The sequence below is a fragment of the Sebastes fasciatus genome, chromosome 4, assembly GCF_043250625.1.
Source record: "Sebastes fasciatus isolate fSebFas1 chromosome 4, fSebFas1.pri, whole genome shotgun sequence".
NCBI lineage: Eukaryota > Metazoa > Chordata > Actinopteri > Perciformes > Sebastidae > Sebastes > Sebastes fasciatus.
The window spans coordinates 10,886,004-10,911,882 of NC_133798.1; the positions used below are offsets into that span (position 1 = coordinate 10,886,004).

The 25,879-nt window shown below is 40.8% G+C and overlaps 1 protein-coding gene across 1 annotated transcript in view; it reads left to right on the plus strand.

Moving 5' to 3' along the window:
• The first annotated feature begins 1,374 nt into the window (after window positions 1-1,374).
• LOC141766877 (uncharacterized) overlaps window positions 1,375-25,879 on the plus strand; it is a 32,980-nt gene continuing 8,475 nt past the window's right edge. Inside the window, 25 exon segments of the mRNA XM_074634051.1 lie at window positions 1,375-1,632; window positions 4,094-4,231; window positions 4,323-4,428; window positions 4,704-4,723; window positions 4,805-4,904; window positions 6,588-6,612; window positions 6,741-6,822; window positions 6,923-7,029; window positions 7,234-7,297; window positions 7,914-7,978; window positions 8,156-8,182; window positions 9,900-10,257; window positions 11,932-12,084; window positions 15,687-15,739; window positions 16,035-16,231; window positions 16,316-16,343; window positions 17,299-17,700; window positions 17,702-18,019; window positions 19,561-19,741; window positions 20,004-20,018; window positions 21,835-21,870; window positions 22,173-22,271; window positions 22,387-22,541; window positions 24,627-24,848; window positions 25,452-25,660. Of these exon segments, the coding sequence (XP_074490152.1) occupies window positions 4,095-4,231; window positions 4,323-4,428; window positions 4,704-4,723; window positions 4,805-4,904; window positions 6,588-6,612; window positions 6,741-6,822; window positions 6,923-7,029; window positions 7,234-7,297; window positions 7,914-7,978; window positions 8,156-8,182; window positions 9,900-10,257; window positions 11,932-12,084; window positions 15,687-15,739; window positions 16,035-16,231; window positions 16,316-16,343; window positions 17,299-17,700; window positions 17,702-18,019; window positions 19,561-19,741; window positions 20,004-20,018; window positions 21,835-21,870; window positions 22,173-22,271; window positions 22,387-22,541; window positions 24,627-24,848; window positions 25,452-25,660 (3,159 nt within the window). The 5' untranslated portion in view covers window positions 1,375-1,632; window position 4,094.

Here is a 25,879-nt window from a genome sequence, read left to right on the forward strand (position 1 = left end):
AATCTTTGCTTTGTTGTGTGAAATATTGGATCCATTTAGCTACACATTTGAACCTAAAACAATTATTTAAATGAAACCATCAGAGATGTTCACTCTTTGGTTGAGCTGAAATGTTAGCTGTTAGGTAACAAAGGGCCCCAAGTAGACACTGTTTTTTGTAAGAAGTCACAAACCAAAAAAAGGCTGGGAACCACTGGTTTAATCCATAACAATGTAACGTTATTGTATTTTGTAAGGTTATCATATGTTTTTAGCCATGCTAGTAGCAACTTGGTTCTAGGGATGGCAATGCCGTCTGTCGGTCGGTCCACCACTGGTCCAGACTGATATATCTCAACGACTATTGGAATGGTTGACATGAAATTTCGATTCCTTAACTTTTTATCTAGTGCCATCATCAGGTAAAATAATCTTTAATCTGCCTCTGCATAGCTATAGACTGCTTAGCCTTGTTTTTTGTAAGCTCTTAACCTGAAAAGTAACTATAGCTGTCAAAAGTAGGTGAGTTTAGTTTTTAAAAGTACAATATTTCCCTTTGAATTGTAGTGGAGTAGAAGTAGGCTATACAGTAGCACAAAACTACTGCTACTTTGCTCAAGTAAAGTAAGTTAACGCTAGCTCAAAATGTACATACAATACCTAAGTAATTGTACTTAGTTACTTTCCACCCCTGCTGTTAAACGTGGCCATATTGGAGACATGGTTGGCAAAGTACATTTAGGTTACATAAATAAAAGAAAAGCTTTTAGTAGCTAAGCTTTTCTGATAGAGCTGTAGTCCTATGGTTGTAGGGTCCAGTTGGCTAGAAGGTAACCCACAATTTGGGAAACTCTCGGGAGACGGTTATGGTTAGGCACTGACCTCGAATGGTTTTGTGGGTTACCTTCTAGACACGACCTGGCTGAAGGAACAAGAGAGGATATAGATCATCAGAGCCCTGGTCAGACCCTGAGCCTTACTAATAAGCTTTACCTTCCTCTGACTGTCTCCTCCTGACTGTTATTTAAAGGTTTATGTAGCCAGTCAGCAAGTGGCTCTGCGTCAGTTGGTGGGGATAAAACTATAATCAGGATGGGATGGGAGATAATGGGGAACAGAGATGACAAGGTGGAGGAGGGAGTGGGGGACTCTAGCTGCCACACGTTCACTAGTATGCATATAGTAAAACAAATGATCTCCTTTTTGAGACAGTATACATCACAAAAAAGTGTTCTCTTCAAAATTCATGATCAAGATGCAAACACACAATAATACAAATACCTGGTTTGCATCTTGCACTGTTTGATGGGTCATAGTCTGTAACTGGAGGGAGAAGGTGACACTTTCTATCTCAAATCCCTGGAGTCTGTGGGTATGTGTGTCACCACTTGTTGCTTGTTGCTGTTGTTTCTGGTGGTTGGGGGGTTATAACAGTATATGGGTTACGGGGATGATGTCCTGACGATACGTTTTTCTGCTGTTAATCTGCGATGGCTCACAGTCCAGGATTGTGCCTTGACCTTCAGATGGTGCTGGGTAATCCCGTTAGCCCCAGGCAGCCACTGTGGAAATCCCAGCAGACCTGTGCTGGCTGTGCCGCCGCACTCTGGATCTCTACACCACCGGCATGCAGAACCACCTGTAGACACTCAGGTAAGGAAAACAAGTCTTTGTTATTCTGTACAGAGGTTAGGAAAATACATAATTCAACATTTGGATCACTTGGGTGGTAAAGTGAATACCTGAGTGCTGATTTGAGATGCGTGCTCTGATGATCCGTGTCATGGTAAAGAGACAGCGGGTGAAGTTGCTGCAGAAGTAGAGTGTTTATATGCGCAGAAATGTTGATGTTGTTGATGTCTGATTTGCTTTTGTCAAAGTCTGCACTGCCAGGTCTTATCTGAGGAGAGAGAGGCCTAAATGCACAAATCCTTGCTAAATTACAAAACACAATCAGTAGACAAAGAATTATATCCTTGGGGTGTCTTCCTCTGATTTATGCTCTTTTGATGATGTGATGAGGACGTATGTCAGGAGTCGATCCAGGCCTTAAGCAGAGAGCAAGGCTATAGATTAGTTGGGGACAGAGCTGCACTTTTTAATCCAATGCGAAGAATTTTGGATTAGGCCAGAGAAGAGGCCTCGCTGATCTCTGCAGCGTGTCGGGAATCACACACTTGGATCACAACAACAGCTCGAACTGCTTTGCAAAGAAGCCTCGCATGTGAACAGATTCCTCGTGGATGACCCATCCCACAGCTAAAAAATTTAATAACTTCTTCCACGCCATCCCTTTTTTTCCTTTATGCTGGAGCTACACTGTGTCTGTGCACATTTAGCTCCAACAGACATGTAAAAATATAGATTATATCCAAGAATAAAGCGGTGGATTATTGGAGAGAAGTCACTGTGACATTTTGGGTTTGTTTTCTAAATCCATTGTATATGTAATAGGGTGTATATTGGCCTTCCTGGCCTCTTTTTGGTTGCGTCATTGATACAATAAATGTCCTCTTGGCTCAGGACATACAGCAGATCTATGACGTAGTTTGTTGCCCAGTTGGCGATGCTATGGTAAACGTTTCTTCCGACAGCCGTTCTGGTTGCCCTCGACCTGTCTGCTGTGGTCAGTTAGCAGGACATCTTGCAGGTTCAGTGGCTCTTTGCCCCTTTGCTGAAGTGGATTACCTCAACAGGTTGATAAACTGTCACAGCGGATAATACGCACATTTGAGATTAAGTGGCACTCCTGCAGGCTCTGTACATTTTTTTGTTTAATTGAATCTCTATCTTGAATCAGTGCACTGGGCCAGTGAAATGTCCTCTTCCTGTACATTTGTGAGCAATTTCTACCTGACTAACTGATTTAACCCTATGTCACATGTGGAGGCTGTTGGTAAAGCAGCTTATGGTGAACTACAGCCTTTTAGCCTCCTCTGACTTCTGACTCAGGATCCTGATATCTATCTCTTCTCTGAGTTAATTTGCAGATTGAAGAGTCAAGCATATCCCAACTTTCCCTGACTAATGTTTAATCAAGGATTTTCTAATTCATATCCTAGGCACCACATACCATTGTGAAAGTTTGTAAATGTGTCTGATGAGAAACTAAAAACAGTTTTATGATTCATGTGTGAAAAAATAAATAGAGAGAAATTTCCAGTTGTCAAAAATGTTGCCTGAGATGAAAAAGCAAAGACGAAGCAGGTGAGCGTCCTTCATCAGACCCCATTAGCTTTGGTTAAGGGCTCTCTGTTTGACCGATGAAGTGGCTGCTTTAATGAAGACACTAGGAAAGAGTTATTATGAATTATCATCAGCATTATCAACAATGTTTTGATGAAGGGCTTTTGAGAGGCTGACTGTGTGTGTGTGCGTTAAGTCAAACTGAAGGTTTCAGGAAATTAAGCTTTATAAATATTAATAAATAGCAATTAAGAAAATAATATAAATAGAAAAATAGAAAATAATTCATTCACAAATGTGGTGAGAAGTACATGGGCTTATGGGAAATGTTGTTTAAAATTACTGCGTGATTTCATATGAACTCAAATGTAATTATAAAATACTTTGTGTTTAAATAAATAATTAAAAATAGTAATTAAATAAAATAATATAATACACATATACATATTACCTTTATGTTAAGGCAAAGGCTATGGCAGCAGTGGACACTTGCTTATTTGCATTTAACATGAGGCATTTAATAGGAGTGTGTGTATTAAATGAAATAATGATTAATGAATTTTGCAAAGTCTCAAAAAATGAATTTGTTCTTATTTATACTTATTTTGTAATAATAGGTATATTTTCTTTTCTGTATTTTTTTCTATTTCAAAGGTTTTTCACCTAATGACTATTGACTAATGACTAATAATAATTCCGAAATGAACTGAACTTTCATCTCAACCTACAAAATAAAGGCGGGAAAAAGGAAAAGCTGTTTGTCATTGAGTGGATTCCAGTTAAAAATCTTCGAGTGGATGTTTCAATCTCTCTCAAGTTGGGATACTGCACATATTTAAACAATAACTTGACAGTGTGTGTGTGTGTGTGTGTGTGTGTGTGTGTGTGTGTGTGTGTGTGTGTGTGTGTGTGTGTGTGTGTTCAACAGGATGTTTAACTGGGTGGTGAAAGTGGTCCCCCAACTCCCTGAAGCTCCCGGGACAGATGACGCTGCTAAGACCCCTGCTGCCTCATCCACAGGGAAGCGTCCTCCACAGAAAAACACAGATGAGAATTCAGAGGACAGGTAAACCTCTCTGTCCACTAGTATGTCTTAATGTGTATGTGTGTGTGTAAACATACTGACATCTTACCATCTTTCCTCACCTCCTCTACAGCAGTACCCAGACTGGAGTTTTAGGCTGGCTGTCTAATGGGTTCGTCAGCACCCTGCCTCAACCCTCCGGCTCCCCTCGACCCGGCAGGGCCAATTCTGAAGCCAGGGTGAGTGTGTGGATGTTTGAGTGGACATGTAGCCTACTCGGGTCAACAAAAACGTCTATGTATGCTAGTTAAGGATGCCAGGTGTCAGCCAGTCATGTCCTTCCTTAACACAACTACTTCAAAGTGAAGTTGACACCTTATAAGACAAAGGTGATCACATGTTGATAAAACTATGGTATGGAGTACACAGACAACACTACACTTAACAACGCTCACAAAATACAATGGCCTCTACATTTTTCTCATTCTCTATTTCTTCCTTTGCCATCCACCAGTCAGGAGAGGATGGAGAGAGGTACAGTATGATTAGATAAGAGTGCATTTTTAATGCTAAATATATTCTTCAATGGTAAACTCAGTTTGGTTTCTCTCCCAGGTCTGGAGTGATCAGCTGGGTTGCTCAGGGTCTGGCTCAGGTGTTGCCTCAGCCAGATGACAAGTACAAAGAGGCTCCTGACAACGACGAACACACTGAGGTGAGACGCAAGGCCTTCCTTATTTAGTGATACAGATTCAATTTCACAACACCAAAACAACATCTTAATACATCAGTACTGCTACGTAATTAGCGCCTCAAAACAAAATCTAAAATTTGTTTAGCATAGAAATAATCCTATAGTGTCCAAACATTGAGAAACAACATCTCTAATAAACTATAGGTATCTAGTTCAGGACTTCTCTCTCCAGAAACTAATACTCCAACGTAATATTAATAATGTGTTTTATGTCATTAAAGCTGAAGTTGGTAACTTTGAGCAAATGAAAAAGAAAGTTATTTTTATAAATGCGTCACTATATCCTGACAGTGCCTCACAGCGCCGAGGGAAAACAACCAATCAGAGCCGAGCAATCTCTGAACAGTCAAACTAGGCAGCGCTGATCAAATATGAATCAAGATTCTGTTACCGTAAGGCTTACTTCTCGCCTCAAATGTTTTCAGAAACATATTTTAGTGTACTGTTAGCTGTAAAATGAGAACGTTTGTGACCACCATGTTGAAAACAGTCGAGCTAAAACCAAGCACCGCCCACCGGCCAGAGCAGAATTTCTCATTAAAAGTACACTAAAATATGTTTCTAGGCATTACAGTAACAGAATCTTGATTCATATTTAGTCAGCGCTGCCTAGTTTGACAGTTTGATCAGAGTTTGGGATTCTCGCGAGCAGTGATTGGCAGCTGCCCAGAGACTCCTTGGCTCTAATTGGTTGTTTTTGCATGGGTGCGATAGAATCTTGCAAATGCCATTAGGAGTACAAGGAGGACAGAGAGGAACATGATTTCTATCACAGATTATGTGTCTCATGCACTACTGTCAGGATACTGTATAGTGACAGTTTTATACAAAAAATTTGATCATATTTGCTCAAAGTTACCAACTGTACTTTTAAGTTAGTTCAAGTTCAAGTAATTCTGCCAAGCATCAGCAAGACAATTCACGTCATTGGACTGTGTGACACTTGACTCAAACAACTTAATACTGTCCCACAGGCTTATAAGACTAATCATGTGTAAGGATTAAGCTTATAAAGGAATATGTGGGGGGTTTAGGCAGGTTAAACCCCTCCATTAACTTCACTGTATTTAAACCAGTCCTCTTACCTGGAGGCCTCTGGGCTGCACTGATAAACATCCAGACAGATGTGTGTCAGAGCAAATTAGACACAATGTTTGTAATATTGTGGTATTTCTGCAGGCAACACATGACCCATTAATTTCATGTCACGTTGCCAAAAGTTATATATTGAAATATCTATATTAAGAATTAATCAAGGAGAAAATCCCGGATTTTAGCCCATAAGGGCCCCACTTGTAGCCCTCCTTGGCCCAACTTTTAGTCCACATGCTGTTCTGTGGCTATGGACATAAAAGGGGCCCATGTGGGACGTGAGGTTTATTGCTCCAATGAGCACCATTTGTAGCCCACCCTGACTGCAGTAGGGGCTTATGCACATGTGGCCTATTCTGTGTGCACAAACAGACCACCATTAACCTCTGTGGGGCTCACATTAACACAATGGATATAAAGTACAGGAGTAACGTATCTTATTAGTTATTCATGAATAATATAATAACAATTCCCTAATGTGCCACAAGAATAATGCAAGAAAATCTTATAACCGTACTCTGTTGGCTTGACATTTTATCTCTTTTGTCTTAGATCTATGACGTAGAAACAATGCCAGGTATGTTTCTGGATTATTTGTCTACATGTTTTACATTTTTACACAAAATTAATGTTTGATTTGATGATTGAATATCAGTGATTCAGCACCCTGACTGCTGAGCTAACCTCTGCTGTCTGTCTGTCCAGATTTTGATCCTCTCCCCCACATCCCGGTGGTGGAGATGGTGTCAGAGGACGAGGAGGAGGAAGAGCCTCACCAATTCCCTAAGTGAGTATAAACCACCTCTCACTACACATTCACTGTGATTTATGCTGAGCCTTGAACTATAAACATGTATGGGGCTGACTTTTCTCTTGTTCTGTGGCAGCGTGGTGAACTGGATAAAGCAGATGGTCCCTCAGGCAATGATACTGCCCCCTGGTGCCGTATCCGTGGAACCATCAATCAAGTCCTCCCGCTCCTCTCTGGACAAAAGTACACTTGCATACACACACATTAAAGTACATTTGTCCTAATGCACAATCTTAAACACACTGGCATTGACAGTCACAACACATAACTCACCTCCCTGAAACCTTCTAGCAATAAAATCTATGTTGCACTAAAGGACATATTCTGACTTTATTGGATGGATGCTTGTTTTGTACACTGAACTCCATGTCTTTCTATTCTCTCCAGTTTTGTCTCCACCACCTGAGTCTCTCAGTGGAATCTCACTGGATACTGACGGCAAGGCCTCGGCGTACGTTTTGATCCTTCACTGTCACTTTTTAATCACTTTCTTTCCATCGGACAACATAAGTATGACAGCGTATTAGGGCCATTGTAGGTAAAAAAAAAAATGTTTAACTCAGATATTCTCTGAGATTAAAGTGGCAAATTTACAAGAAAAAACTAGGAAAATAGTGTAACTAGAGAACAAAACCGTGGTAATAAAAAATAGTAGGATATTTTTGTTTAGTAAACCACATCGCTTCACTTTGCAAGGTTGGATCAACCTCATCTCACTTATGTCACCAATAATGGCAGAGTGTGAGCCGCAGAGTGCAAAACATATTATTATTATACATACATTATTGTAGCGGACTCTCCATTCATCCATTCAAAATAAGAATGCCCCACAATTTTTCATTACCTCTTTTTTCCGAGTTTTTTTCTCGGAAATTTACGACTTTATAATCTTGCAGATTTGTGAGTTTTTTCTTGTAAATGTATTACTTTAAAGTAATTTTTTTTACCTACAATGGCCCTAATATGCCGTCGTACATAAGAGACTGGGATGTTGCGAAACAGTAAAATGTATAACTCATGTCTAAAGTGTGTAAGTGCATACAATTGATTTGTTTGTGTCTTGACAGTGTGGTTGGCTGGTTCGTGTCAGGGCTGGGCCTGAAGATGCCTCAGCCCGCCATTCCACCCAAAGATGACGCCAAGGTAACTTTTTGGGAATAAATAAATGCTTCTTTCTTCCTTCTCCTCTTCCTGTCTTTCAACCTGTCAACCTTTCCTCACCACCCATCTTTTCTGGTATGTGTTGCAACTCTAATTTCTCTAGAGCTTTATATTGATAGCAATTCAACGTATACTTGTTTTTTTTCTCAGGGTGCAGCTCAAGTTCTACAGAAAGGTGAGTTTAATTCACTCAATAATACTTTCCTGTAGTCATAGAAACCCTCTGCTTGCCAGTACCACTGTTCCCAAAGGCCACAATTCACAGTTCAATCAAATGGATCTATATCACATAATGTTTTCCCGACAATGTCACTGGAGACTGATGTCTACAAGTAGCAGAAAACATCTCTTTAATAACATGGGGTGCATTTTATTCAATGATCAATGATCTGTGTAATATTTGGAGAGTATTGCTCATGTGTTTCCTGTTGAAGCACCCTCTTGTTTTTCCCCCCATAGTTTTTGAAGAGGTGTTTTGGTCGGACGGTCGGAGCCTAACTCAGTCCCTCTTCTCCTTCTGTTTCAGGGGGGAAGGCGCTGCGAGCCCCTTAAACAGCAGGAGGAGGCGACTGGGGGACGCTCTGATTCCCAGACAGATACCAATAGACATATTGTACTGTTGGGAGAGCTACAGGTGCTGTGCAACATGCAGCTCATGTAAACTAGGCAGCTGTAAAATACTACAAGAATATAGAGATATATTCAACTCACCTTACTGTACTCAATACAGTTTCATATGAATGTATTACAACTCAAATGTAACTAAAGCGTGTACTGTATACTCTATAGCTAATTAGATGAGTCTTCTGTCTTCAGTCTTTTGCACATTTTCTATTTGACACCGAAACATTTAGGAATTGCCATTTATTTGAAACTACTGCAGGTTTCATTCGAAAAACAATTGCAGACAGAACATTTTTATGTTACTTTATTTATTTATTATATGTACACTTTATATTCATGTTGCCATTTTCATATCCAGAAAAAAGAGCAATAGGAGATAAATAAAAGATGATTCACTGGTAATTAATTTAAACACAAGAAGAATTTCAGCATAAGATGTCCAGTCTTCCTTTCCCAATTCACAGAAATCTGGAGATAATAATTAAATGGCAGCTATGTTCATTTATGATTGTGTTATTTGTGGACAAACTGCAGCTGTATTTATACTTGATATTTAGAGGAAATCTTATTAATAGTTAATTTTAATGTAGAAGTCCTACTCCTTAAGAATCTGCTAATATTTGTGTTCTAAGAAGATTGAGATTGGTTCTTGATCATGTAACAGTTTGAGTGAGCTTTTCCACAGTTTAATTGAGGTTGCACAACACAAATGTAAGAGTCGTCCTATTTTGATCGATTGCTATGGTTTTGAACTGTGAAATGTGGCCTGGGGAAATGTGGAATGTGGTTTATTTTATTAGAAGGCTTGACTTGATTTGAAAGAACCATACATTGAAAATAGACTGACTATCATGCAGACAAAGGTGGTAGAACACATTTATGTCATTTCATACTGTAATGTAAGGATACTACAGGAGTAATAAAGATTCAATGTGAAATTATTTTATGTGGTGGTCTTATCAATAACACCTTCCATGCATCCTCTACACATAAAGATGAATTAAATATGAAAAGCTGTAGTGGATATTTTCCACCTCTCATAAACCTCCAACATGAAATAAACCCCTCACAAGTGAGCATGTAGAAACTTGAGTACAGCTGTTTACCTGTATTAGATACAGTCCTGTATGGTATGCACAGTAGATTTAGTTCTTCTGTCATAAGATCAAATCCACCTTTTTCATAATACAAACCCAAAACCAAATCCATCACCAACATCTTCAATGTCCATTCTTACACACAAATCGCCGCTTGTCACCCTCTCCTAGCTTCATCCAAACTCAAACCCGACATGGTACTAGAAGACGTGGACTCGGACAACGAGTGCCAGCAGAAACAGAAAGATCAGTCCAAAGCTAAACAACAGCAGGAAGCGACGCAGCAGACACAGTCCAACCCAGAGCCAGACCCAGAGCCAGACCCAGAACCAGACCCAGAGCCAGACTCAGAGCCAGAGCCAGAGCCAGAGTCAGAGCCAGAGCCAGACCCAGAGCCAGAACCAGAGCCATCAGATGGTGTGTCAAAATCTCAAGAAGATGCTGAGACCCAGACGGGTCGCTGGACGCCGTTCATTGAAAACATCAAGAAGGAGGCTGAAGATGTAGCTTTTGCTAACATGGAGGAACGGTAAGACAGGTGGAGAACAAGAGAATGGAGGTGGTCAGAGCTGCAGTCATTAACCATTTTTTAAGTCACTTCCACTGGATGTAAATTCCCCCTATCATATCAAATAATAATTAAGATAATGGAAGTTAGTTAAAGAGGACCTATTATGCTCATTTTCAGGTGCATACTTGTATTTGGTGTTTCTAGAACATGTTTACATGCTTTAATATTCAAAGAATGCTTTATCTTTCTCCGACCGGCTGTGCTGCGGCACCTCTTTTCACCCTCTGTCTGAACGCTCTGTTTGACCTCCTGCCCCCCCTCCTGAAAAGCTCTGATTGGTCAGCTGGCCCACTTTGTTGTGATTGGCCAATCGAAACAAACTCTTCAGACTCCGCTCTAACTAGCTTTGTTTGAAGGCGTGCCAAACTAGCCGCTAAACAGGTATTTTGCAAACGTGTTAACTGATGACATCCCCACATTACGGAAGAAAAGGCGGGACTTCAAGCAAGGTGTTTCAGGCAGTTCAGGAGCAGTGTTTCTGTGGGAGAGTGTAACTCCCTTTGGCGTGGACTTTGGGCTTTATAACTTTACAATCCTTTTACATGCACAAAAAATGATATAACACACTAAAGGAAATGGGGAAAAGCACAAAAGCATAATAGGTCATCTTTAAGCATACTTCCTAAGGCCTAAAGAGTAGACACAATACTGGACCCAGACTAGCCAATAATACCAGCATTTCCAGTTAAGCCAACATGCTGGATGCTTTTCAGTAACAAATGCCACAAACCTCAACAAATGTCCTTTTAAAATACTGTATCCCTTAACATCATAATCATTTAAGAGCTCTATCACATATCGTCATCAATTATATTCTCCCTGATTAACTTAAGGATCAAGCAATAACACAAGCTGCAACTTTATGTCTCTTTTTAATGGATTGCCTTGCTTTATGTGTAACAAACCCACTGCAATACTTTGCGGCAGACCTGCAGATTCTAGATTTGGGTAAACAGTCTCAACAAAGGGCAAAACAACAACACAGGGAAAGTTTAAAAGCTTATTTTATTATTATAAACACTAAAATCAAGGGGAAATCACTTCAGTAGTCGCAGTACTAATTATCCTCGATTACTAAGGGATGAAGGGAAAGCAGTCATTGTCCTGAGTCCAGTCCAGTCTTCTGAGCCATACCATGGACTAGGCTAGAAACACAACTCAGCCTTCAGACCACAGCACTTGGAAATGACCCTGAACACAGAGTACACAAGGAGAATGAGAGAGCAGTATCTGCTGCATGTGACTTAAGTGGACTTCAGAGTGGAGGCACACCTGCCTTCAATCAGCACCTGAATCATAGAAATTAGCTCACAGCATAAGTGAATTCCCTCTACCCCCACAAGCACACACACAAAACCATTCCCACTCAGTGTGAAGGTGAGCTGATATGAAAGTGATGATACAGGTCTACCCTGTTACATATGCCCTTATAGTCTTCCTGTCTATGTAGTTTGATTTAAGCAGCAGATATACAATAGTGGTCGAAACATTGATAAGGCTAAATTAACCCGGTTTGGTATTGGGCCAGAGGTATAAGAAAAGAAGACTCTTGACACATCCCACATTTCATTTACTACATTACAAACATTCCCACTGAGCACAATCACATCAGTGTGTCCTGTCTCTCTTTAGTCTGCTACAGGAGCGCACGGAGATGGCCCGTATGGCTGAAGAGGTGGCCAGGGAGACAGCTGAGAAGGCCATCAGACAGATGACCAGTGAGAGACAGTCCCTCAATCTCTCACTGGGGAGTCGAGAACTGCTGGAGGAGGGGCCTGAAGCAGAGTAAGAACTTGTGCTCAATTAGAGAGAGATAAAGTGTCGTCATTTTTTGTATTTTGGCTACGGGAGCGTCCTTGTGAAGTGAAGTGATGTGAAGTGACGTGACGTGAAGTGAAGTGAAGTGAAGTGATGTGACGCTGCGTGTTCACTGTGACCAGGTTGCCAGCACCACAAGAAGAGGAGAGCAAAGTGGACCACAGTAAAGTCACAGAGTAAGAATGCAAATATGGAAGCTTCTCCGTCCTTAACTTCCTTGGAATCCTTTGTAGGACCCTCAACCCACTCAGTCTTTCACCTAGAATTTGTATCATACTGCTCTTGTGCTTTGACTGTTAGATACACATTGAATGTTTATATTGGCAGGGTTTTCTTTATAAACACAGTTCTAAACTTACAAACTATTGTGATGACTTTAATTCAAGAGGAAATTTCCACATCTTATCAGTGTCTCCAGCAGCTTGTTGAACTGATGATGAAATTAGCAAGAGACTCCATGGTGAAAGAAATATTCAGATCCTTTACTTGACCCATAGGATCGCCGGCAATCCCCGGCCGACATTACTGTCTTTAAGAGGATGTAGAAGGATCAGTCTTTACTTTACCTTTTCACAGGGGTCCCTTGACCTCTGACCTCAAGTGAATGAAAATGGGTTCTACGTATGGGTACCCACGAGTCTCCCCTTTACAGACATGCCCACTTTATGATAATCACATGCAGTTTGGGGCAAAAGCCATGCAGTTATTTACATGCCATATAATATACATGTATAACGGGATAACATTAAATGAGAAAAGTTTATCAGGAGAATAAATATTTGAAAGCAATACAGAATGACATCATATTTTTGTCAATATTTTGAATTGTCACCTGTCATCTGAATTTTGTGTTTTTCTTGAAGTCAAGTAAAGCCAATTTTATTTATATAGCCTAATATCACAAATCACGAATTTGCCTCAGGGGGCTTTAGAATCTGTACAGGATACGACTTTACATAATTAAAGACATTTCCACCATAGCTTGATGCAGAAAAGGTAAAAAATTGATACGTAAAATTCACCAGAATGCAGGAAATGAAGTGTTCCACGCTCAAAATTTCCTGGGGGTGGAGCCCCTGACCTCCCCCCCCCCACCCCCACACTTAATATGTGACCCCTCCAATGCTGAAACGAAGCCTACAACCTTGACTGTACACATGTCACATTCTCATTGTTGGCCGAGCCCCCTTAAAGATTTGATCCTAGAATCGCCCATGAAAAGTACACTATTTCCCTCTGAAATGTAGTTGTATTGTTGTAGAAGTAATGTGGTGGAATTTCTGATACCCAAGTTAACTCAATAGGAAGGAAGAGGCCCTGGAGCTGTTGTGTCTTACACAGAAGGTTTATTGAAACTTGATCAAGGAGCAATTGTCAGGTCTCCACCATTGAGGTGCTCTCTGCGTGAAGGCCTCACAACTCTGCCCTTCCTCCCTGGTGCTCAGTGTTTTACCCTCATCATGTTTTGACTTACTCCGTTCCTCTGGCATCTCTGGCCATGGTTGCCCCAGCGACTGGCTCTATGGTCCCCACTACAGACTCAGCTGTACAGATAACGGCGGCTCCACTAGACAGGACTCCAACCCAATAATGTCAACAGAGGGACACTCTGAGAAACACTCTGACCTCCCGAGCAGGAGAGAGGAATTGACAGAAAATTCCATCACAAGTATAAAATAGCATGAATAAAAAAACTAAGTGAAGTGAAATTTTACCGAAGTAGTTTTCTTAAATGTACAGTTAGGCCTATATTATCCCCAGTTGCTCTGCCAGTCGTATGAATTCAGCTCCCAGTACTGATCCAGCACAGTCACTTGGCTGTCAGGTCCCAAATCCCGTGGGTTCTCGTTATGTGATCTTTGCTGCGCGCTGTCTCAGCATCACACTACCGTGCCCATAGCAACCACAGCTTCCCTTGGCAACAGCCGACCTCCTCCTCCCGCCCCCTCTCAACGGTTCCCCCGGTAACGGTGCGCACCTGATGCTGCTGTTTCAAGTCTGGAGACTCACGCAGGGAAAATGATGGACGGAGATGTGATGGAACATTTTCCCTGTTGTTTTTCTAAAATATCTAAAATCTCCTGACCTGCTTCAGCTTCAGTTCGTATTACTTGTCGTGTCTCGACGCTCGTGGACATTTTCTGTCGGGACTATTAACGATTAACGCGCGTGAATATTGGCGGAGAAAGTGAGTGTCGTGTGATAAGGTAATGGTAGGTGATGGACTATGTTATGAAATGAATAAGTTATGATGTAAACAGACAATTACCGTCAGCTTGCCTGTTACAGGTGTTTATTCTAACAACATTGGAGGAAACACTAACAACTAGCCAGCATTGAGTAAGTTAATGCTTCCAAATAAAAAACAAATACAATTGTATTATTAGTATTATTATTATTATTATTATTATTATTATTATTATTATTATTATTATTATTATTATTATTATATTCCACATTTTCCAGTATCAAATGAAAAGTGCGTCAGTCTGCTTGGATGTAACCTGCATTTTGTGTTTCAATGTTTTCTGTTGTGTAGTAATTATTCAGTAAAGAATAGGTGAGGAGAGTACAAAATTTAATTAAATAACAATTACATTCATCCTTCTATAACCTTCATAAGTGCAGTCTATAAAATAATGTGTCATTGTTACCTGTGTACATTAGGTCATTATTGCAACACCTTACGTAAATGTGTTGAAACATCAAATGTGTGCTGCATACTGCGGATACATAGGCCTATAGTGCTAAAAACAAGTAAAATCTACCCTAATATAAAATATTAAAAATAATTTTAATTATTTCTGTATTGTGCAGCTACAACAGGTCTTGAAGCCCAGTTTTGCATTATTAGACTTCCTGTATCATCACTTTTAAAAGTGAGCCACATAACCACTTAAATGTGTTTTTAATCTGTCCAAATACACCAAAACATTTCAAAAGGGTGCAAACAAGAGTCAATGAGTCCACATAAATAAACATTAATTGCACAAGTCTTAGTACTTTGGAAAATGGCTGTCTGTATTTGTAAATGTTGACTTTCCAAAATAGCCAGAAGTGTACCATGGAAATTCTGTATTAAGTTTTCCCTAGAAATACCAGCATTTTCATCCTAACTGCTGTACTCATTTAATACAAGCAACTGTCATTTAATAGACCAAGTTACATTGACACTACTGAAGAGTGGGCTCAGTGTGGGGGACCTCACACTGCCAGACAGCCTGATACATGAATTGTCCGATAATTTATGTCACCTGTGGCAGTTTTGGCTCGGAAGCTAAACTGAGTCGTCGATAAATCGTAAGATCGGTGGTTCAATCCCCGGCACCTCCAGTCCGCATGTCTTCGGGCAAGATACTGAACCCCAAATTGCCCCCAAAGGTGGTGCGAGGGTGTACGAATCATTACTGATGAGCAGCTGTCACTTTGCATGGCAGCCTCTTCCACCAGTGTATGAATGTGTGTGTGAATGGATGAATGTTGGCATGTAGTGTAAAGCGCTTTGAATGGTTGGAAGACTAGAAAAGAGCTATATAAATGCAAGTCCATTTCCCTGTCCTGTCCTGCAGACTGGAACAGTACCTTGCTGAGGAGACTGAGGAACCTACCGTTAAGGAACCAGGTAGCCACACATACTGTTGTTGCAGTTTATTTTATTTTGTTTGACTGTATCGTCCCCTTGAAAAAGATTGTAGATAAGATTGTAGTTGGAAAGAGACATAAAATCAAAGTAGATAGCATGCTATAATCCAAGTACAAACTTTGTATATTATTTCTAAATGTAATATGTTGAAACCTTTATATCTTATACATCATCGTGTATTTCTATAATATCTGCATCAGGCAGATGTACGTTTGTGACTGTTGGGTATTCTAATGATTCAATCTCATGAAATCTATACTTAAAAAAAATGCAGAGCCACAGCGGACCTCGCCCTCTCCACCTCCAAGTCCTGAACCAGTTGAGCCGGAGCCAGATCCAGAGCCAGAGCCTGAAGCAGAACCAGAGACCAAGACCCAGGAAGCCAACTCAGGAGATGAGCCTGTAACCCAGCAGCCGCAGACGTCAAAAGAAGACGGTCAAAGCACTAACGCTGACAAAGCTGGTGAAAAAGTAACGTCCACAGTGATAAATGTTTCACCTCATGACCCATGTGACTGTAATACACATGACTCATTTAATTAATTTTTTTTGTAGGAGGAAGCTACTGGCGACGATTGTGGTGGTATGTAGCCTGCTATTCTAATTTTGTTAGGTTTGTTTTTTTGTTCTATATTTGACTGTGGTTGGAGCTGTTATATTACAGCTCTAATTAGCAGTCTCTTTCCTGTATGCCTGACTGGCGGCTTGTGTTGTGTTGAACTCACAAGCTGCTTAACTGACTGCTGTTTTTTGTCTTCATCCGGACTACTACGGCTATGTTTGATCAGCCCAGTCGCACAGCAGTTTGTGAAATAGTAACGAAATTGAATGTATTGATTCATGTACATACACACAAATTTCAAATTTTTTTCATGATGTTCAGCATAAAATCAATCAATATGTATGTAATCCACGTAATTGTGAACCGAAAGTATAAAGAGCGGCGAACGCCGTGTAGGGAAAAGGTCAGGGTGGATGGAAGGGTCAAAAAACACAAGACTCATGTCCTGTGTGAAATCACAAGTCAAAGTTGATTTATTTGTCACATTACTTTCGTACTTAAGTTACAGCACTTCCGGAGTTATTTTAACCCAAATCGCGATCTTTTCCTAAACCTAACTAGGTAGCTTGTTGCCTTATTCTAACCAAGTTGATCTATTCCTAAACCTAACTAAGTAGTTTTATTTTGAAAAGGCTGAAGCTGAAATTGACACATGCATCACGTGTTGCTGAACATTAGTATGAAAACACACGAAAAATACGTTTGTTGAAAGTGTTGCTGAGCGTCACAAAAAAAAGGAAAATTTGTGTCTAAGTACACAAATCTAACAGATTCAGCTGCTGTGAGACTGTCGGTTTGATTTCATTAGTGTACATGTCACCTGGTGACTGTAGGCCATGGTCATTATCCATCTTCTCCTCTAGAAGAGTCATTCAGACTGACTCCGTTGCTGTGTGACTGTCTACTGAAGCCATCTCCCATCTTGCTTCTATCCTGGATGACTGTATATCTGCCTATCAACCTGTCTCCTCTATAGCTCCAGTCAGCTGTGATGCATTTAAGAGCTGCCTGATGCGCATTCCTCACACCTCCGAGTGCCTCGGCAACATCAACGCGTTCTTCAAAGAGAACGGCATCTCCGCTCCCAAACTACCCTCCATGCCTAAGCTACCCACCCAGCTCTCTGACGTTACCAAGTTCTTACCCACCCTACCCCCTGAGCTGCGCCAAGAGCTCTCCCAGATCCGACTCACACAGGTCCCCCGAAACATCGCCCAGACTCTGACTGAGTTAATGCCCAAAAACTCTGAGGGTTCAGTCGGTTTCAGTCTTTCCCGGAGCCTTTCAACCATCCCGCAGAAGCTCTCCGAGTTTCCCAGCCAAGCGCAACAGTACTTCCTCAACGTCCAGAACCGCCTAAACAGCCTTATGCCTCAAGATGCCTAAGAAACAACAACAACAACAGCAAAAACAGAAGCAAGACAAGAATCAGCCAGATGTCGAATTGAACCGGCTAGTCCGACACTCCCCTCTCCCTCCTCCTCACCACCCTCACCTCCGGTCCCGCTCCCCATCTCCATCCTCCCCAAATGGTAGCGCCCTTGAATTGCCCAATGTGCCATCTTACCCACGCCTGCCGCCAATTGTCAGCCCCCCATCAAAGCAGCTTAACTCGCCATCCCGCCAGCTGTCGGGTCTCTCTAACCCGGCGTTCTTCATCGAAGATGATTCAGACATTCCAGCAGTGAGACCAGCAGGTGAATCTGCAGCATTGGAAAGTTAACTGTGTTCCGTTGTCCTCATCATCCTCGTAGATACCTGAACTCAGCCACAATCAGTAATAAACAGTTGCCTCATAATGCGTGGCAGTATAATCAGGATAAACTAAATGAACAGCTTATTGCCCCTAAACTTTATTTAAAAACAATTATTGACAAAGAAATTTGCAAGCTTTAAATGATCAACTGAGTTCAGATGTCATGGCAAATGCACTGACGGTGTGTTCAGGATTATGAGCACGCTGTCGGTGGGGGGAAAAAAACAGTAGCGGCTTTGTGATGTGGTGGTGGACTTTTGTATGTGTTGTCTCATTGTGTCAGTGCTCAAATAAGCTCAGGCGGGACGTGAATAACAGCGTTAATTTGTTTGCCAGGGCCTTGAAGATAGAAAGCTAAGAAAAAGAGGTGATCATGCAACATCCTCAAACTATTTCACTATTTTGTCTTGTAAAAACATGATTCAGGAAATCTGATAAAGTCTGCAACAAACTGTAAACAATGTACAAAAGGAGGCAGCATAAGGACTGTTAACGACAGTGTACTATGAGCCTGATTGGCAGGACTGAGTAAGCTAGTCCTCCCAGCTATCAGGGCAGTCGTATACAGGTTCACAGGTGGATCGTCTTGCATTAGCCCAGGGGCGCCCAAACTTTTTCCCTTGGAGGGCCAAAACTGTAACTCAACGGTGGAACACAGGCCAAAAGTAAACATCTATTGCATTGTATTGTTAAGATGCAAAATGGTGCGAGGATCCCAAGTCCCCTTAATTGAATCTTTTACATTGTTAACCCCCTAAAACCAACCTGCTGAATGCAATTGGGCTCATTTCCAGTCATACCCAATTTATGCATTTCCAAGACTGTTTAGGGACTACAGCGTGCAGAAATATTCAAATGCACCATTTTTAGAATAGGCCAAAATAACACATTTATACTGCATTCAAAAAACTGCATGGTTTTGCCCCATGTGATCATCATAAAGTCTCTACAGGGAGACTCGTGGGTACCCATAGAACCCATTTTCATTCACATATCTTGAGGTCAGAGGTCAAAGGACCCCTTTGAAAATGGCCATGCTAGTTTTTTCTCACCAAAATTTCACCTAACTTTGGAGTATTATTTAGCTAACATGACATGGTTGTTACCAATGGATACCTTAGGTTTTCTAGTTTAATGTTATTCCGGTACTTCATTCTACCTCTAAAACCGAACCTGCTACAGCCTCCGAAAGACGGTAAAGTCAGTCAAAACATTTGCTAAAATCTGGCGGGCCAAACCGAACCTGATGGCAGGCCAACTTTGGCCCGCGGGCCCCACTTTGGGCAGCCCTGCATTAGCCCGATGTAGGCCCTGGTAAATCTGCTCCTCTCTCACACTGTCCTGCCTTGCCTCTGCTTGTAATTGTAACCTGCTTTGCCCCTGGCACTGCTGTACGACAGTCCTATTCGTCCCAAATACACATTCACATTATTTGTGATGCTCTTTATTAATCACCAAAAACATTTTTTTCAAACTCTCCAGAGAGCTCTAGCCTCAGCCTTCGTCCAGCCGTCAATGTAGAGGATGTCGACTCAGACCATGAGAAAAGAGGAGGAGGAGGAGGAGGGGAGGGACAGAGCAATATCCCCCAAATCCTCACCCCTCAGGACCCCAAACTAACAACTCTCACTGTCCCGGTGACCCCTTCCGGAGGTCGTCAAAGGTGAGCAATACTGCCACTGGTAGTTTATGCAATCTGGACAGCAGCAACTCTTTTAACTTACAAAACAGCACATATTTTTTCTTTATATCTAATGTTTTACCAAGAGGTTTCTGCTGTGTAGTGGTGGATAATGTATGTCTTATTGTAAAAGATATTGATAGGCCGAGTGTACGTATTAAAAGTAAATATTAAAAATGTTTATCAGGGTGTGCATTATAATATTTTTAATCTTTTTCTCTCCCCTCATGCTTCACATCCACAGTAAAGGAGATAAAGAGTAAGGAAACTGCATGGATCGTTTGAGTTGTAGTGCTTGTAATTTTCTGTCATTATTCTATTTCCTCCAGGGCAACAATGCATATGGATAGCTTATAAGCATTCATGGCAAACAATTCACAAGAGAGAAATGCAAAGTAACATCACTAGAATATGTTATTTGGTATTTATTACTGTTGGCAAGAGGAGTGTTTTCATCCAAAATGAGATCAGATTAAACATTGGTAACTGGCAAAATACAAGATTTAGAGGATTCTAGGTTACAAAACATTTGCTTATCAAATACAAATGATTTCATGGTTTTAATGAATCATTAAATGTATCATTTTGGAGTGAAACGCTTCAGTTTCCCCTCTGTTCAGTGCTGTTTGAAATGGATCTGCTGCCCTCTACTGTCTGCAGTACAGTCTGTATTTCAGTGTCCTGCAGAAACTGCATGTGTTGCTGAGGAAAATCTGAAATTTCTTTCAATTTGATCCCGAGATTGTGAAATCTTTTCTGCATATAAACGACAGTAAGCGCTGCCAAAATGACACGTACGAGCAAACCAGCACATAGTGTTTATGCAGAACACATGCAGTTTATCACGTAAATCATTGTGGAGCTAAAATTGTTGGTGTTGTTCTGTGTTGTGATGTTCTGCATGGCTTTCACAGATTTATGTGCTTTTGGCTACTGCATGGATATTGTCATAACGTAGCAAAAGTCAATAAACGGATGCATCACAATCTTCCACTTGTATCATCACTCTGTCACCTACCTGTAGACATGGATGGATTACTGAACGGGGCAACCATTTACAGGCCCAGGGGTCAGGGGTCCTGACTCATAACATGTCGCTGGAAAAAATAAAAACACAGAATGAGAGCGGCTGAATTAACTCAAACACAAAACGACTACAAAGGGATGCAAAATGACTACAGAATTGCAAAAGAAACACAAAGAAATGTAAAAACGACTAAAAATGGTTGCAAAATCACCACAAAGAGGCACAAAATTACTCCACAGAGACAAATAACGACAAAAAATAGATGCAAAACCACCACATAAAGAAGCAAAACGACTAAAAATAGACGCAAAACAATCACAGAGATGCAAATTGACTACAAACAGACACAAAATGACCAAAAAATAGTGACAATCACAGAGATGCAAAACATCTAAAAATAGATGCAAAACAATCACAGAGATGCAAAACAATTATAGATGCAAATTGACCAAAAATAGATGCAAAACAAGTACAAACACATGCAAAACGTCTAAAAATACGTACAAAACAACCACAAAGAGATGCAAAATGACAAAAAATAGATGTAAAATGACTACAAAGGGATGCAAAACAATCACAGAGATGCAAATTTTCCAGAAATAGACAAGAAAATCACATAGAGATGCAAAGCGATAAAAGAAAAAATGCAAAACAATTATAAAAATGCAAATTGACCAAAAATTTATGCAAAACCACCACGAGATGCAAAACGACTAAAAATATACGCAAAAAAATCACAGAGATGCAAATTGATCACAAAGAGATGCAAAATTACCAAAAATAGACTGAGTTTGGGTGTCTGGTTCCTATGTAGACAGGGTGGGGGGCCTCTTATGTGTCTGTTCCTGCAGGGACCCATCATAATCCATCCATGCCTGTAGTAGAGTACTGTAGGTGATTATCTTCATTTGTTGTGTGTTTCTTGGATTAATATCCTGCTTTCCCTGGCACACACTCTACACACAAACCCTCTCTCTCTCTCCCCATCCCTCTCTCTCGAACACACACACAATCGCTTCAAACCTGCTGCTCTGACCAACCATGACAGCAGTGGAAGGAATCGTAGGACTATCTGGAATAAGATGTAAGATATCAACCCTTGTTAATCATCTAGTCTCCATCTGTCTCGCTGCCCAGTTGATATTTTATCCATCACTATTCATCCATCCAGTCTCTGCTCATTCGCTCGTTAAATAGTGAGCACGAAAGGCAGAACTCAGCATATAGTGCATGTAAATAATGTGTCTTTTTTACATTTACAAATACTGCTTAACAGGATGTAGAATATTTTTTAGATTTAGATTTAAGTTTAAAAAGGAAACAAGAGGTCAGCTAAGGCAGCAAAGTTGAACCAATGATGTCGCTGTGTCTACTTAACCTAAACAGTAGGACCCTTCATTCTCAAAGTGAAGATGATGATGAGGAAGGAAACCTCCCTGTCAGAGCCTGGCCCAGCCAGTCCAGCCTGCATAGCTCAGATGACATGTGAGCATTGTACACACACACACACACACACACACACACACACAAACACACACACACATGTACATTCACAATAATGAAAATCAGCATCATCTAACTTTATTTTTTTTACTGAAAGACTTAAAGAACGTCCAGCATCTTCGGCCAGTCAGACCAGTACAGTGGTCAACGAGCGTCTTCAGGAGCTGGTCAGGATGTTTAAAGAGAGAACGGAGAAGGCGAAGGAGAAACTCATTGACCCCGACAGCTCAGATGAAGACAGCAACATCCCCTGTGAGTTACAGTCTCTGTCCTTTCCTCTCTTTCACCTACACACACACACACACACACACACACACTGAGTTGGCTTTAAGTGCTGCAATGGACACACAGCACAAAACCTTGCATCCTAACACACAAAAGTGGTACTTAGATTATAGATAGTATATTTTATTTCCAGGTTAAAAGAGGAGAAAATGTCTACTCCAAACGCCACGGCCAAAAACAAAAAATCTGCATCAACAACATGAAACTGCCCACTGACAGACACACACAGGTGAGAAGTAGCTGTAGTAGCTTCTTTCCTTGCACCTCCGTCCCTAAAGTTGTACCACCAGTGTCCCTCATTCACCCCTCAGTATTTTTATCAGTGATTCCCAAAATGGCCACGGGTGCCTTAAGATTTGTTCATTTACACTTTTTACCTTCTTTTCACTATAAAATACTAGATAACATTTGCATTTACAAAATGCTTCTTTTTCTTTTTTTAAACACATCAAAATGTATGAAATAAGCAATAAACATTGCTATCACCAAATTAAAAATCCTTTGCAGTTATGCTTGGTGATTATGATTATGATTGCCAGTAACACAGTGTGCTGAGTTTTCCGGGTGCACAACAGCCAGAACAAGCAATTATAAAAATATTATAATTTTATAACATAAACATGGTGTAATTTCTAGCTGAAAAGGGTGCATGTGGCTTAAAAGAGTTTGGGAATCACTGATTCAGGATAATTTTAAATCTAGAATATTTTGTCAAGCTTGTTTCCAGCTACATATCCTTCATAGTATAATAGTACACATTTAGTAATGTATCGGTGTGCATATCTGAATTGGACGTGGATGCAGGACAAAATCAGCAGCGTGCCGTTGAAAAGGGGAAGTGTGCACACTGAAATTTACAAGATCCTGAGTATTTATTGAAGCAAGCCATGACCAGTAAGGTCCTTGTTGACAAAGCATTTGCCTTTACAAAGTTTGTACTACTTCTCTTTTTCCACATATATTAGTTCCTATCCTTGCTCCTGTAACTTTTTATGCCTCTGCGCCAGCGACAGCCGTGGCCGGAGGCATTATGTTTTCAGGTTGTCCGTAAGTACAGATTCTCGTAAACGTGTTATCTCAGGAATGCCTGGAGGGAATCTCCTCAAATTCGGCACAAACGTCCACTTGGACTCAAGGATGAACTGATTAGATTTTGGTGGTCGAAGGTCAAAGGTCACTGTGACCTCACAAAACACATTTTTGGCCATAACTCAAGAATTCCTCTGGTAATTATGACAATTTCACACAAATGTCTAACACAACAAAATGATGAAGCAATTACAATTAATCAATTTTATAAAATTCGGAATATGGCCAACTGCAATTTTTCCAATTGCAGGAAGCACAATATTTGTTAAAGGTGAAATGTGTGTCAAAATACCATTTTAAATTCAATATTGTGGTGCTGCAGAGATGTCCCGGCCTACACATCATACAGTATACTACAGACTTAAGAAAACAGCTTTGTTTGGTACAGATCCCTGCAAAAATCACACCATAATCATTTTAATATGTTTCTCAGTGAAAATGAGAATAATGATGTGAAAATATAATTCCATCTAATATCGCAAATCATATTGCAATTGTCAAAATAATCGCAATTAGATATATTGTTAAAATCGTGCAGCCCTGACAAAGTGATGACATTTTGGACAGACATGGATGTAAACTGCAACTTGGCTGGTTGGCGGAGGCAAACAACCATGAGGTGGTAATTCTAGTTTGGAAAAAATGATGTTCCAGATTCACCTGGATTGTGTTATTTTTCTATTTTGAGCCAAGAGATAACAGTTTGCTTCCTAAGAAATTTCTGAACATGGCTTCATTTATGGCACAAAAAACCCTTCAGAGGACCACCACACAGGCAAACAGAAGCCTACACCACCTGCTGCAAGCACACACCGAATTATTCGGCTATAGACCTTTTCACTGCCATTAAAGACTAATCTACCAACATCTTAGCACTCTGATCCGGTCTGTAAACCATCTTCTGTTCATCACTATCTAAAGTCTTCTGACCTTTTTGCCCCTTCCCCTCTCTCCTCCCTTCAGCTCCTCCTCCGGCTCCAGCTCCTCAGCCTGCTCCTGGAGCTCAGCCAGTTGACGGAGGAGAGAAGGAGGCACAAGCAGGTCCATCAGGAGGAGGAGGGGGAGGAGGAGGAGGAGTGGAGACAGGGGCAGAGGAGGAGCAGTCTAGCCGCAAGGTGAAAACTTCTCGGTGGATGCAAGCTTGTATGCACTACCGCTTCCCTGCCAGCATCGACCCTTTCACCAGTGAGAACCCAGCCGAACACGCCACCCGCTGCCACCTGTACAGTAGAGTCTCCTTCACTCAAACCGCTCAGAAATGAATGAGTCTTATCTGGTGACTCCTAAGCTTTCAACCACACAGTTCTGACCAAATTTCTAAAATAACATAAAATCTATCTAGAAATGTTTTTACCTATTCTGTTAATATGCGACGATACAATAATTAAGCATTACGAGGTTTGGGTAAAGGTGAATCTACCGTACTGTCCTGTTACTATACACCTGTCTCCTAATCATCTATCATTTATCCTTCTCTCTTCCCTTTTTTCACATTCATAATGACTTTGTGAGCCAGTCCATTTTCTATCACTATTCTATCTCCTTTAACACAAAACCAAGTTCCAAATAATGCAAATTTTGCTTTGTAATACAGATTAGATCCTGTTTATTAGTCATGATCTTATTCCCGTTAATCTCTAGTTAACAGCATATAGTGGTAGTTGTTGTTGCACTGAATACTGAATAATTCCAGTCTCTTCTTACTTTCTATTTTCCTATTGTCTAATTCCTTCAATTTCTCCTTCCCTCTCACTCCCTTCATCTTCTCGTCTTTGTCTCTCTCCTCAGACTTAATGTACGTGCTGTGGATGTTTTTGGTGTCTCTGGCGTGGAACTGGAACGCATGGTTCATCCCAGTGCGCTGGGCCTTCCCCTACCAGACTCCAGACAACATTTACTATTGGCTGCTGACCGACTACCTGTGTGACCTCATCTACATCCTGGACATCTCCATCTTCCAGCCGCGCCTGCAGTTTGTTCGTGGAGGGGACATAGTGGTGAGTGAGAGCGACACTGCGAGCCTTACTGTAACTGGGCGCCATCTCATATTAGCAATCTGAAATATGTCACCGGGGACGCAGGAAACACTGGTGAACAAAAAGATAAATAATCATTGTAGTCATCAACAGCTGAAGTGACATTTATCACATTAGTGTACTTTATATGAAGATTGATTTTTTTTTCACATACGTAGCTTAGGCCTGTCGTTATAACTA